This window comes from Copadichromis virginalis, linkage group LG9 (assembly GCF_057382275.1).
Source record: "Copadichromis virginalis isolate Kocher_CV1m ecotype Utaka linkage group LG9, C_Virginalis_male_GT1.1, whole genome shotgun sequence".
Taxonomy (NCBI): Eukaryota; Metazoa; Chordata; class Actinopteri; order Cichliformes; family Cichlidae; genus Copadichromis; species Copadichromis virginalis.
Window position 1 is genome coordinate 25,898,461 of NC_140626.1, and position 13,414 is coordinate 25,911,874.

Here is a 13,414-nt window from a genome sequence, read left to right on the forward strand (position 1 = left end):
TTAGTAAGCAAGGGTTTTACCTCTTATTTTCATTCTTTGTACTAAGCAAAAATAGCTGTCGGCTAGAGTTTGACAGGTTTAGTGTAAAGCTATAGTTAAAGTTTTAGACTACGAGAGTTTGCATGATCATAAAAAAAACTGAAAAGTCATAAAATTTGCAGAGAAGCCAGGAGAAGTATTGGAAAACGAAATAAAGCTAGACAGGTGGAAAAAAGCATGGATATTTTTCTTACGTTTTGTTATAGGGTAGTGTCAGGCCATGAACTTAGTTGCAGCTTGCACTTTGACAATATATAAATTTGTGCAATACCAGTAAAATTCTGATTTTCTTGCATGTGTATAATTTTGAATATAGATTACTATAGTAATATAATATAGAATATAGTAATTTTGAATAGAGATTACTTTAGAAATCTATCCGAGTGGTTAGTCCTAGACTAAAAGAATAAAAATCAGAGAGGATCTCTGCTGAAAAAGGTTTTTAGTCCAAGGCTAGACTTACTTAACCCAAGCCTGTGAAACTGAGTCTACATGTGTGTGTAGTGTAGTGCAGTAAATGGTGCTAAATGAGCTCAGCACTGTGAAGTAGTCACACTCGAACGTCAAGGAAGGTGGTAGGGAAGCAGACTATGCAGACATTTTGGGTTTCCAAGGTGAGCAATTTATTTGCAGTGAACTTAATTTAATGTATAACTTAACAAAACTTTCCCCAAATCAATTCATTTAACAAAACTCAACATAACATGGCTCTGGTGACACAGCTCACCTCTCCTCTCTCCTGCATCTGGTAGAGACTGGCTTTAAATAGGGCCATCAATTTCCCTCCAATTGCCCAGCCAGTACCACTCACTCAACTGAGGGATCTAAAACTCTACTCAGGTTATCTAAAAACACAAAACCTCTACAAACTTCTAATATGCACATTTACACAACTAAATGGCAGTATTAACAAAAGGAAAAACATTCAACAAATCCCTTTAAACATTAACACAAACAAAAGGAAGCATCTCTCTGGAAAAAGAAACCCCTCCACATGGTTTGACCTGATGATGTCATGTGTGACATGATCAGGACTTTAAAATGAGGAAATGCCAAGCGGGCGTTTCCCCACACCTGACACTCATGATGACTGAAAAGACAAACAGAGTAAGTATGAACAAATGACTTAATCTGTAACATAATAAAGTATAAAGAAGCATAACTTAGTATTTGTCTTAATTTGCAGAATGTTTGATTTGCCGGCAACAAAACGCTTACACAAACAAACCCGGGATAGTGAGTGAAGCAATGTTACTTGACAAATAGCAAATCATAGCAAATACATAGAAACAGAATAACGTGTACAATGTGCAAAAAAAAAAAAAAAAAAAAGGTAAACACATCTGGGACAAATGGAGAGAATTACAACTGCTTCTCCACTTTGTCACACTCCCCCCCCCCCCCTTAAGGCACTCACTCCTCCATGGAACGGGACAGAAAATCGGCCACCACATTCTTGTGCCCTGGTCTATACTGGATCCTGAAGCGAAATGGCTGTAGGGACAGATACCATCTAGTGATTCTGGCATTAGAGTCTTTCATTCTGTTCATCCATTGTAATGCACGATGGTCAGTTTCCAAAACAAACTCATCACCCATTAGATAGTACTTCAATGTATCCAGAGCCCATTTTATTGCCAGTGCCTCTTTCTCAATAGTGGAATATTTCATTTCCCTAGGAAAGAGCTTACGGCTTATATACACCACTGGTCGTTTATCCTCACCCTCACCCTGCAGCAACACTGCTCCAAGTCCTTCTCCGGAAGCGTCCGTCTGCAAAGTGAATGGCCGGGTAAAATCCGGGCACTGCAAAACAGGTTCACTACACAAACAGTTTTTAAGATCAACAAAAGCTGCATCACACTCGGCAGTCCATTTAACCTTTGTGGGGCTAGATTTGCGAGTAAGGTCACTAAGGACTGCTGCTCTAGCAGAGAAGTTGGGAATGAAGCGGCGATACCACCCCGCCAGACCCAAAAACGATTTCACTTTCCGTTTGGTCGTAGGAGGTGGGTAGGCACTCAGGGCTTCAATCTTTGACACCTGAGGGCGGATGACCCCACCCCCAATGACGTAACCCAAGTACTCCACCTCAGACTTAGCAATGTGACATTTGTGTGCATTTATGACAAGCCCGGCTCTCTTAATCCGTTGAAAGACATCAGAAAGATGCTGAACATGATCCTCCCAGGTCTCGCTAAACACCACAATGTCATCAATGTATGCTGCAGCATACCCATCTGCACCTCTCAAAACCTCGTCCACCAACCTCTGAAATGTGGCTGGTGCACCGTGCAGACCAAAAGGCATTGTTCTGAAGCGATAAAGTCCACTGGGAACTCTAAAAGTTGTCAAATCTTTCGAAGACTCCGTCAAAGGTACTTGCCAGTAGCCCTTGCAAAGGTCTAATGTCGTAAGATACTTAGCGTTCCCCAAACGCTCAATCAGTTCCTCTACTCTTGGCATCGGATAAGCATCAAAAGCAGAAACAGCATTGAGTTTAGAGAAATCCACACAAAATCTCTGTTTAGGGTCATTTTTCGTCAGCACTAGAACCACTGGACTACACCACTCACCTCTAGATGGCTCAATGACCCCCATGTCAAGCATGTCTTCCACATCTTGTTTTAATGCTGGCATCAGCTTCGCAGGAACCCGTGAGGTGGTGTCCCTAATAGGTTTTTGATTGGGACAGTGGAGATGTATCTCATGTTGGATGAGATTGGTGCAACCTGGTTTGGTGCTAAAAAGATCAGCAGGCATAATTGCTTTCACCTCTGTCTGTTGTTTGGAAGTAAGATGACTCACATCAGGAACTAGTTGTTGACCTGCTGGAGAAGGAAAGAACAGCTCCCGTGGTTCCTCCTCTTCGACCACGGCACGAGCCCAACACTCTAGTGAAGATGCTGGCCGATCACACCATTCTTTCAACAAATTGACATGAAATATCTGATGCTTCTTGCGACGCTCAGGCATGTACAGTTCATAGGTAACTGGACCCACTTTCCTACTGATCACATATGGTCCCTGCCACTTGGCAAGGAGACTGTTCTCAGATGATGGAAGAAGCAGCAAAACCTTTCGTCCCTCTTGAAAAATCCTCCTACGAGCTGCTTTGTCATAACTCTGCTTCTGACGTTGTTGGACACCAACCAGATGAGTATTGGCCAGCTCTTGGAGCTCCTCAAGCTTATCTCTCATTTTCAGTACATATGAAAGAACATTGCATTGTTTTCTGGGATTTGGAGCCTCCCAAGCTTCTTTCAACACATCAAGGGGACCCCGGACAGCGTGGCCATACAAGAGCTGGAAAGGAGAAAACCCTGTGGAAGCTTGAGGTACCTCTCTGTAGGCAAAGAGCAAGAAAGGAAGCCACTGGTCCCAATCCGCTCCTGTATCTTTCACAAACTTCCTCAACATAGCTTTAAGGGTTTTGTTGAAACGTTCAACAAGGCCATCTGTTTGTGGGTGGTAGGGAGTTGTCTTAATACCTTTGATCCCCAGCAATCTATAGACTTCTCTCATGAAGTTAGATGTAAAGTTGGACCCTTGATCAGTAATGATTTCTTTTGGGATGCCTACCCTCGAGAACATTTGTATTAAGCAGTTGGCAATCTGACGAGCTTTAACCTTTTTTAAGGGGAAAGCCTCTGGATATCTTGTAGCGTAGTCACACACTACCAAAATATACCTGTGCCCTGCACTGCTCCTCTCTAATGGGCCTATGATGTCCATCGCAACACGAGAGAACGGGGTGTCTATGACTGGCATAGGGATCAGGGGAGCCCTGTCACCTTTCCTTCCGGGTGCTGTTAACTGACACTCGGGACAAGACTTGCAAAACTGCACAGTGTCCGTAAACTGCTGTGGCCAGTAAAATCTAGTTGACATACGAGAGAAGGTTTTGGCTTGACCCAGGTGTCCTGCCCAAGGGACTGAGTGAGCTAACTGCAGTACTGTGGATCTTAAACTCTTAGGCACAACCAACTGGTCTCCAACCCTACTACGGCGATATAATAGCTCGCCCTTTAGGAAAAATAGCTCTCTGCCTCTCTCAGTGACCTCTGTTGCGTTTGTGACACTCTTTAAAAACAGGGGAGCTAGAGATGGATCCTCCCTTTGAAGCTGAGCTATTTCATCAGGTACGACTAGTAATTCATCACATTGTGGCACTGGAACTGGTTCAGTGAACTTTGTCCCCCTCAGCTTAGCCTGTCGTCTCTGGGCTCTGCTCTTTCTTATGCGACCCTGACTTAATCCTTCAAAATCAGGAACATCACTGTTAGCGAAAGGAAATTCACCCCAACCTAAACCTTCTTCCGCGTGATGCTTATATTTTGACCTGGTGACTGCTACCATAGACTCAGCTGTAACACTTGGGTTGATTTCCTCTCCCCTGGCTATCAGATCTCGCAAAATGGGAAGATCACGGCCCAACACAACCTGATATGGCAGTTTACTCATAACTCCCACGGAAAGTAAATACAGCTTGCCGTCAATCTGAATATTAATGTTGGCAATTGGGTAATCCACATCATTACCGTGAACACACCAAACTTTTACCTTGCCACAAAATGTAGCATCCCTAGGAAGACATTCCTGCCTAACCAAGGTACGGCTGCTTCCTGAATCCAGAAGAGCCACACATGGCTTTTCCTCAATAAAAACGCATGTGGTGCGCTCATGCTGAGAAGAGGGCGCTGAAGACTCAACTTCATCTTCGACACCCCTTGAAGAAAAGCACATATATGTGTTACTGACAGTCTGACTTGGACAATCTGCCCTAAAGTGACCTGTTTGACCACAGGAGTGACACACTAAAGGCCCACGTTGCTTGATTTCCCTAGCCCGACTACTAGTGGAATTATGGGGGCCCTGCCTGAAATTCCTAGTTTTTTGACTGTTACCACTCTCTGTCCTACCTGCTATTACAGGGGCTAATTGTTTGGGACTTGCATAGTTCTTTAGTGGCCGACGGGCTGCAAGAAAAGCGTCAGCCAGCTCTGCTGCTTGCTTAGACGTGGTTGGGTTATGCTCCTTTATCCACGTGCGCAGTTCAGGATTGAGAACTCTCAGGAACTGCTCTAAAACAATGACGTCACCTATTTCATCTTTGGACTTTTCTCTTGGAACTATCCACTTATCATACAGTTCTTTCAAGCGTGTCCTTAACTCTTTAGGTGTCTCGCCATCGCCCAACGTAGTGGAGCGAAATCGGAGTCTGTAAGTCTCTGCACATATTTCAAACTTTTCAAGAACAGCTTTCTTCACCTTTACATAGTCCATAATCTCATCAATGTCCATGGCTACAAAAGCAGCTCGTGCCTTACCAGTGAGAAGTGGAGCAAGATGTAATGCCCAATCTTCGTGTGGCCACTGGCACCCGCTTGCGATCCTCTCAAAGGTTGTTAGGTAATGCTCAATGTCTTCGTCCTCATTATAAGGCTGCATTTTAGGCCCTTTCCAAACTGGTGGTCTTGTTAAGGAGGCAGACTGAGATGCGGCCTCCATGACGTTAGATTGTAACTGAGGCATTGCTGGATGCTCCGCAGTAGGCCTCAAACGTGTCTCTGAATCTGCTGTTGCACCTTCCACCAACAGCTGATGCTCTCGACGTTCTGATTGCACTTCCTGCTGGAGCTGAGTGAACTGGTGCTGAATTTTCCGCCAGCGATCTTCCTGCCGCTGCTTCTCCAGTTCCCATTGGGCCTCTCTGTCGCTTTGTTGCCTCATAAAACCACGCAGGAGGTTTGAAAGTTCAGCAAGGTTATGCAGTTCAGTACCTTGCTCTTGCTCTGCTTCCTCTAGCTGATTGAGCACTGGAGGCTCCTCACTTGCAGAGTCCATTGGCACTTGGTGCTTTTTTGGTCTGGCCCCTTTCTGCATTGCTGCTACCTACTGGCCTGGAGCCACTGCTGCCACCATTTGTGAAGTAGTCACACTCGAACGTCAAGGAAGGTGGTAGGGAAGCAGACTATGCAGACATTTTGGGTTTCCAAGGTGAGCAATTTATTTGCAGTGAACTTAATTTAATGTATAACTTAACAAAACTTTCCCCAAATCAATTCATTTAACAAAACTCAACATAACATGGCTCTGGTGACACAGCTCACCTCTCCTCTCTCCTGCATCTGGTAGAGACTGGCTTTAAATAGGGCCATCAATTTCCCTCCAATTGCCCAGCCAGTACCACTCACTCAACTGAGGGATCTAAAACTCTACTCAGGTTATCTAAAAACACAAAACCTCTACACACTTCTAATATGCACATTTACACAACTAAATGGCAGTATTAACAAAAGGAAAAACATTCAACAAATCCCTTTAAACATTAACACAAACAAAAGGAAGCATCTCTCTGGAAAAAGAAACCCCTCCACATGGTTTGACCTGATGATGTCATGTGTGACATGATCAGGACTTTAAAATGAGGAAATGCCAAGCGGGCGTTTCCCCACACCTGACACTCATGATGACTGAAAAGACAAACAGAGTAAGTATGAACAAATGACTTAATCTGTAACATAATAAAGTATAAAGAAGCATAACTTAGTATTTGTCTTAATTTGCAGAATGTTTGATTTGCCGGCAACAAAACGCTTACACAAACAAACCCGGGATAGTGAGTGAAGCAATGTTACTTGACAAATAGCAAATCATAGCAAATACATAGAAACAGAATAACATGTACAATGTGCAAAAAAAAAAAAAGGTAAACACATCTGGGACAAATGGAGAGAATTACAACTGCTTCTCCACTTTGTCACAAGCACTAATACGCCAACCTCACTGCCAGCCTAGTGCTTAATGTGACACCTACTATGGGTCAGTCATTGTATAAAAAGATATTTCAAACGAACCATGCTAATACTTTTTTTTTGTCAAAGCCACAAATGCCTATAAATGTTTATTGTATTGCATTACTGTAACTTCAAATAAGAGCCGTCGTCCTGCGTGACATTTATTCGTTTCTTTCACAGGTGGTTCACGAGACGCCAATAAGAGATCCGTGTTTTCAGGTGAGAATCTGAACAGGTAGATGTTTTAACCTTAAGAGACAGTCTCTAATGTGTTGCATAATTTTGCCACCGCCTGCAAACTATGTCAAGAGTTCTGCTGCTGTAAGTAACTGCTTCAAACTGAGAGAGCCTCAGCGTCTGTCAGTGAGCTCATGTTTAGAGCCACATTATGTTTCCCAAACAACTACCAATGGGCGAGTTGGTAGCCTCCACCTTCATTTACGGTCCATTCAGTTACAGTCACAGGCTAAATGGAGGGCACAGCGGCTCTCAAATGCGATTGGCGGAGGCTGCCTGTGTGTGGAGACGCTGTTGCCCAATTCCATTAAGTCACTTGGGTTGTGAGTTTACACGCAGCAGACAGCGTCAAGTCACAGCGTCAACATTTGGGAGAAGGAGAAAGTCTGTCTGGTTTGAGGTTGTCTGCGGTTCTCCTTCTTGTGGCTCCGGAGGTGCCCACAGCTCCCAGTGTCAGTGTGCCAGTCTGGAGGCAGATCTGAGAACAGGCTGCTGCTGCTGCTTGGCTATCAGAGAGGCCAGAGCATTGCCACAGCAACCAAACTCAAAGCTCACCGCTCTCCCACAACTCTTCTATATTGTGAAATATGGTCACTGGAACCTCCACTGGGCAACACTAAGTCTAATTTTCCACCTCATGTTTGTCCATGACATGCTCAAATATTAAACGGCTGTTTCAAAGTAATTGCCCCAGTTATTATTCTTATTAGCGGTTAAATGTGTCTGATTTTGGTTTCTAGGAGACTGATGTTTTTGTCTTTCATTTTTCACAGGCCTATAGTGACGGAGACCAGAGACATTGATCCAATCAAACTATTATGCAAACCGCTGGACATTTTGAATATGTGAATACACAGACAATTATTTTTATAATTCATAGATAGGAAAGAAAAAGATTGTATACTTTTTCACAGATATTTCATACACATTGTACTGTAACTGTACGATAAAAATGTGAAAATATGACTTGAGAGTATGAAATATGCCATTTATTTTTGTTTGCTCTATAGCATGCTACTGAAATTCTACATGGAGTCCAGCAAACAGATGCATTTTGTTGTCGGTAGACTTTTTCTAGGCCTGTGGCATATTCACACTGTCAAGGCAGCACACCTATGTTAGGATAGTGTTTATTAAATGCACTGGTGAAAGATTTTGTGTGGGTTTTTTTTAAAGATACGCAAGTTCTGAAGGGTATCCGTGGAATGCTGTTATATTGATTTGGTGCACTTGTTCTATTTTCTACCCCAGTGTAACACACCTTGTTCTGCTATTTTTATTTAGCGCTTTCTGAATTTCAACCTGGGAGGGGGGAAAAGCACTGAAAGAGGAGTTTTTACCCCCTAAAGCTCGAGGCAGTTTTGTTCAAAAATTTCCCCAGAAATAAGCCAAAATGAAAAGAAACAAAAACAACTTGGCCTCAACGGATGAGGCGCTTGGGAGAATTTTGTAATACAACACGCCTCATTGTCCCCATCATCAGGTTGAACGAGTTCTTATAAACTCCAGGAAAGAATTTTAGTTTTACTCCTTCCAAATCAATCCTTAAACAAAAAAGAAAAAAGGAGAGTACACACATCCTCGTAGTGAGTCATTAAACTCTTATGATACTTAAACGGTCCTAAAAATTCCACCAAATATGAGTCCACAGAAATGAAGGATAACATCCACTATATTCATAGCCGTACTTTGCGTACTTTTTGTGTGCCATGCATGACAACCTTTGAAAAGTTGGGCCAGATGCAGCCTGTTCCTTGTGCAAGGACCTCCAGTGGTGCATAGAGATTAACTCTAAACCTAACGTGTAATAATGAAGTCCTGGTTTAATCCAGTCTTTCCCCCATCTTTTCCCCAGCGTTTAACTATGCGTCTCTTACGTACATGGAGGTTCTGCACAGAGACGTGACCTTTTACCGCGCTGCCTCTTCTGTTTGCCTGGGCACTTGTTAGTTAAACTGTGGCTGTCTGAGAGTAACACAGACAACGTCAGCTCCAGAGACAGGCGCACCACGGACACAGCCTTCAGTCTGACAGTCTGATCCCTTCACTCAAACCCCACTGAGTTTTGCGGTAAGGTACGCCGAGCAATGCCAGCTCTCGAGTCTGTCCCTCGGGATGTGGTTGCAAACTACTCAGATCTCCAGCCTCATTTCACAACGGCTGATTCCTGTAAAAAGGATGTGTAAGAAGACTAATCACTTCAAAACTCCCATCCTGTAAAACATGGCATGTGAATTAATGCCCCGCGCATTCTAGCACATTGTGTGCTCTTTGGAAAGAGGATGTGGTTTCTCGCAGATCTGTGGAAAAATTTCAGGACATGGCATAATTAACTCACAGTGGTGCCTTGATATAATCTTTATAACACCATAAACAATATTTTCCTAACAGAGAAGGGAAATGTATCGCTTTGTGTATTTCAATTTTCGTATTTCATATTCCATTTTCCCTATGTTGGAAAAACATTCGGGAATGTGACTGCTGTCTGTTCTTGTTCCACTGATCGCAGGCATGTTAGCTCCGTTTATACTATCAATATTTTCTCTTGAGTTCATGTGTCTCCTCCAGGCTTTCATGTTTTGTGTCAGCCAAATTTCAAGGCACGAGGAGTTCTGGAAAAAGGCAAGACACTCTGAGAGATGAGGACTTCAATTACTGCCACAGATGTCGCACAAAATAAGCACTCTGATCCTTTCTCCTCTGCTTTTTGTGTTTGCCAATGTCTCTGTACATAAAATTACCCACACCCTCGCGCTGCGTAGTATCATATTTCAGATTGTAGCTATATGATATTATGCTTACCGCAAAGATGATTGTGATTGTCAGTTTTATGCCGCACAATCAGAGAGAGATCAAATTGCTTATCGTTAATACTTCTCTGCGGAATATGAAACCCTCAGCATCTTCTTAAAGTGTGCATATTGTGCAGGCTTTATACGTCAGGTCCAAAGCAACTGTAAGGGCCACCCAGGCATAGCAACAGCCACCGCTGTACTTACCGTGAGATCCAGACCACCATCAATGGTCAGCAGGCTGACCCATGTCCTAATTTACAACTGAACAGACTGGGAATTATCTTGACGTACAGCACAAATAAATCTATGGTTGGTGGGAGGTACGCTTTGAAGGCATATAGAGTCATTTGTTGTTTGAAATGTCCCAATATCATGAGAATGTGTGACATGGGGAAAACGATGTGTATAGAAAGACTGGGTATGACTTTTTGTGGACAGTGTGTGTGTGCAGGTTGGTTAAACTGTAAGGCCTTTTGGTGTTATGAGAAAGGAAACCAGTGTTTAATTCCTGTTTGTGAAATGTTCTAATTACGTTAAATGCTTTTGAGTTTTCCACAGATAAACGTATTATATACTTTTTGAACTTTCACATGAAGAGGACGAAATCTGCATAAGTAGCTAGTACTTCATTCTACACTGCCGCTACACGTGGTAGGCTATAATTATGGAGAAGCTCCATATTAAACCCTTTTTGTGAGGACTCCTCAGCAGAATCACCCGGGGAGGTTTATGTGGGTCCTTTTTATGGTAACTGTAATTTAAAACATAATCATCAATCTGGATTTTGTTTTCTGTGTTCATTGAAGTGAACTGCCTGTTCTCACAGAACTAATAAAAATCAGCCTCCGCTGTTCTTTAACTGTTTACTACTTTGAGTCTGTCATCAGCATGGAAGTGCTGTCATTTGAAGCCGAGGTAGGAGTTTTGGCCCGTTAAAGCAGGCCCAATTCGCTTTGTTTTCTAAAAATTTAGAGCAATAAACTTTCCTAGCTGCAGTAAAAGAAACAATAAGCAATAAAAGACTGCACCCATCATTGTTTGTAGAGCAGAACATGAGTTCACATGTTGTTGACAGGACTTCTGGTTTCTGCACGCACAGCAAGAAGTGTTTTGCACATTGGTGCACTTTTACTACAATACAAACAATGCTGATCTTTGCTGACAAGAGTGACACCCGGTGTGGTCTTCTGCTGCGTCAAGGTTCGACATGCTGTACATTCAGTGATGCTCTTCTGCAGAACATCTCGAAGCAGTCCGGCCGTTCTCCTCTGGCTTTGGGCATCAACAAAGGCATTTTCCCACATAGAACTGCTGCTTTCTGGGTATTTTCTCCTTTTCACACCATTCTCTGTGTAAACTAGGGTGACCAAACATCCTCTTTTTTTTGCACTTGTTGACTTGTAAAAGCCTATATGACGTTTTTTAATTTTACCACTCATTAACCGCACAGAGAAGGCATCGTTTAAATATACAAAACTTTTCTTTAAGCAGACAGTATTATTAAAATTCTTCATGACTGGGCTAAGTGTCCTCTTTTTGGAAATCTAAATATGATCACCCTAGAACCCTAGAGATGATGGCTGCTTAGATATTTGCTTGAACATGGGGATGAACAGGTGTACCCAATGACTGTTAAGTATAACACAGATTTAGGTTAAAATTAGTCAATAAACAAAGCTTTATTTATCTTTTTATTTAATGTACATTGTCTTGAGTATTATGTGGCACATTTCTCCCTGAATATAATAGAACAAATGATTAAAAGGTATGAGTAACATTATCTAAATGTTTATATCATTTTTGATTTAAAAGCTGTTTAGAATGTGTACAGGTTCCAAGGAACAACAAGCAATAAGCAACACAAAAAACCACATCATACACATCGGCATTTTTCTTCGCGTGCTTCTAATCAAAGGAATGGTCATTGGCATCTAATTAAATGGTTGACAGACACTAAACCAGCGTCCCCCAACCTTTTTTGCGCCACGGACCGGTTTATGCCCGACAATATTTTCACGGACCGGCCTTTAAGGTGTCGCGGATAAATACAACAAAATAAAACTAGTACCGGTACTGAAAAAAAGAGAATTTATTCATAACACACCTGAAAAGACCCAGGAAAACCGAGTAAACGATAAAAACGATAACAAAATAACGCTGAAAACCGATAAAAACCCTGAAAACTATACATTTCACACCTGAGCCTCAACTCTCGCGGCCCGGTACTAAACGACTCACGGACCGGTACCGGTCCGAGGCCCGGGGGTTGGGGACCGCTGCACTAAACCACGTCTTCGTTTTTCCAAACTGTCTCGAAATACGCTCAAAACAAGGATGTTACTTCAAAATATCATTCTTTATCATTTCATTTGAATAAATATTGTGTATTTGAGTTAACTTAGCTCAGTTCCTCAAACGTTATTAGCTAAAAAAAAAAGTTTGAAACGTGATTAGCATCAGAAATGAGACAAAGCGACGTTCAAAATGAAGTTTGAAGGTAAGTCCAGCTGAATTATGTGGTTTGGTCGGTTAATTCGTTTGCTTTTATAAATGCTATTTAAAAAAAAAAAAAAGTTTTATACCTCCAGCTTGGCGGTGGGCTATCTGTTATTGCGGGGGAATCACATGTCCTTTGATTGTCAGCATGTCCACGTGTGTACGGAACATCTTAAATCACCCCAGTATTTAATTTTCAGCTATTACCCCAGGCAGCAGAATGAAACCGTTGACATCCTTAGCCCAACAATGTAAACCAGAAGATATCTATCATTGTTATGTGGATAGTTGAGGCTGTTAGGTTTGGCCGGGCTCCTGGTGCGTTGAAGGACATACAGCCTGTATTAAACAAGTGCGATGTTGTTTCTAGCTCGGCAGTTTTCCTAACGTTTACAGCTGCTCTGCCGTGGCAGATTATTGGCACCCACGCTCAACAGCTACAAATGATAGCAGAGACATTAGTTTAACGAGCTTTTTCTTTTTCTTCCGGTATTGCGATCTTAATTTTAATGATTAACGACATGGAAGTGACTCATCTCCTTTAGTGTGTCTGAAAAAAAAAGATCCCTATCAGGATTTGTAAATGCGTGCACGGGTCCACTGGAACAACATGTATTTAATGCTGTTTAAAAGAAAAATCCAGATGGACTAGTGAGGGATTACAAAGTGGATGGATAAACAGAAATCCTGTTGTGATCTCTGGCTGAGCGTGAGGCTTTTTCCGTCAAATCTCCATAAGAATCACAGGCTCTGGAGCCCTGAGAGTACCCCTGTAGACTGCTATGGCTGAATTGTGAAACCTCACTATGTGAGAACAGTAGTCTGAGCTGTCATGTCTATATCTCTCCTTTTCTTTCTCGCAGACAAATTTATGATTCTTCTCCCTGACCGTGATGTGGTCAGTATCCAGATGTTTGGAGATCTTTTCAAAAGCTCTGTGTGTGTGTGTGTGTGTGTGTGTGTGTGTGTGTGTTACACACTGCCAGGCTTTGTGGTGGGTGAGGCTTAGACCTGGATCAGATGAATCATCCAAACTCAGCGTCTGTC

The 13,414-nt window shown here is 42.5% G+C and overlaps 1 protein-coding gene across 2 annotated transcripts in view; it reads left to right on the forward strand.

Moving 5' to 3' along the window:
• lg9h8orf34 (linkage group 9 C8orf34 homolog) overlaps window positions 1-8,223 on the forward strand; it is a 76,485-nt gene extending 68,262 nt beyond the window's left edge. For both annotated transcript variants that reach the window (XM_085468481.1, XM_085468480.1), the window contains 2 exons: window positions 7,020-7,058; window positions 7,850-8,223. In XM_085468481.1, coding sequence (XP_085324607.1) covers window positions 7,020-7,058; window positions 7,850-7,857 — 47 coding nt within the window. In that variant the 3' untranslated portion in view covers window positions 7,858-8,223. The remainder of the gene's footprint in view (window positions 1-7,019; window positions 7,059-7,849) is intronic.
• The last annotated feature ends 5,191 nt before the right edge of the window (window positions 8,224-13,414 follow it).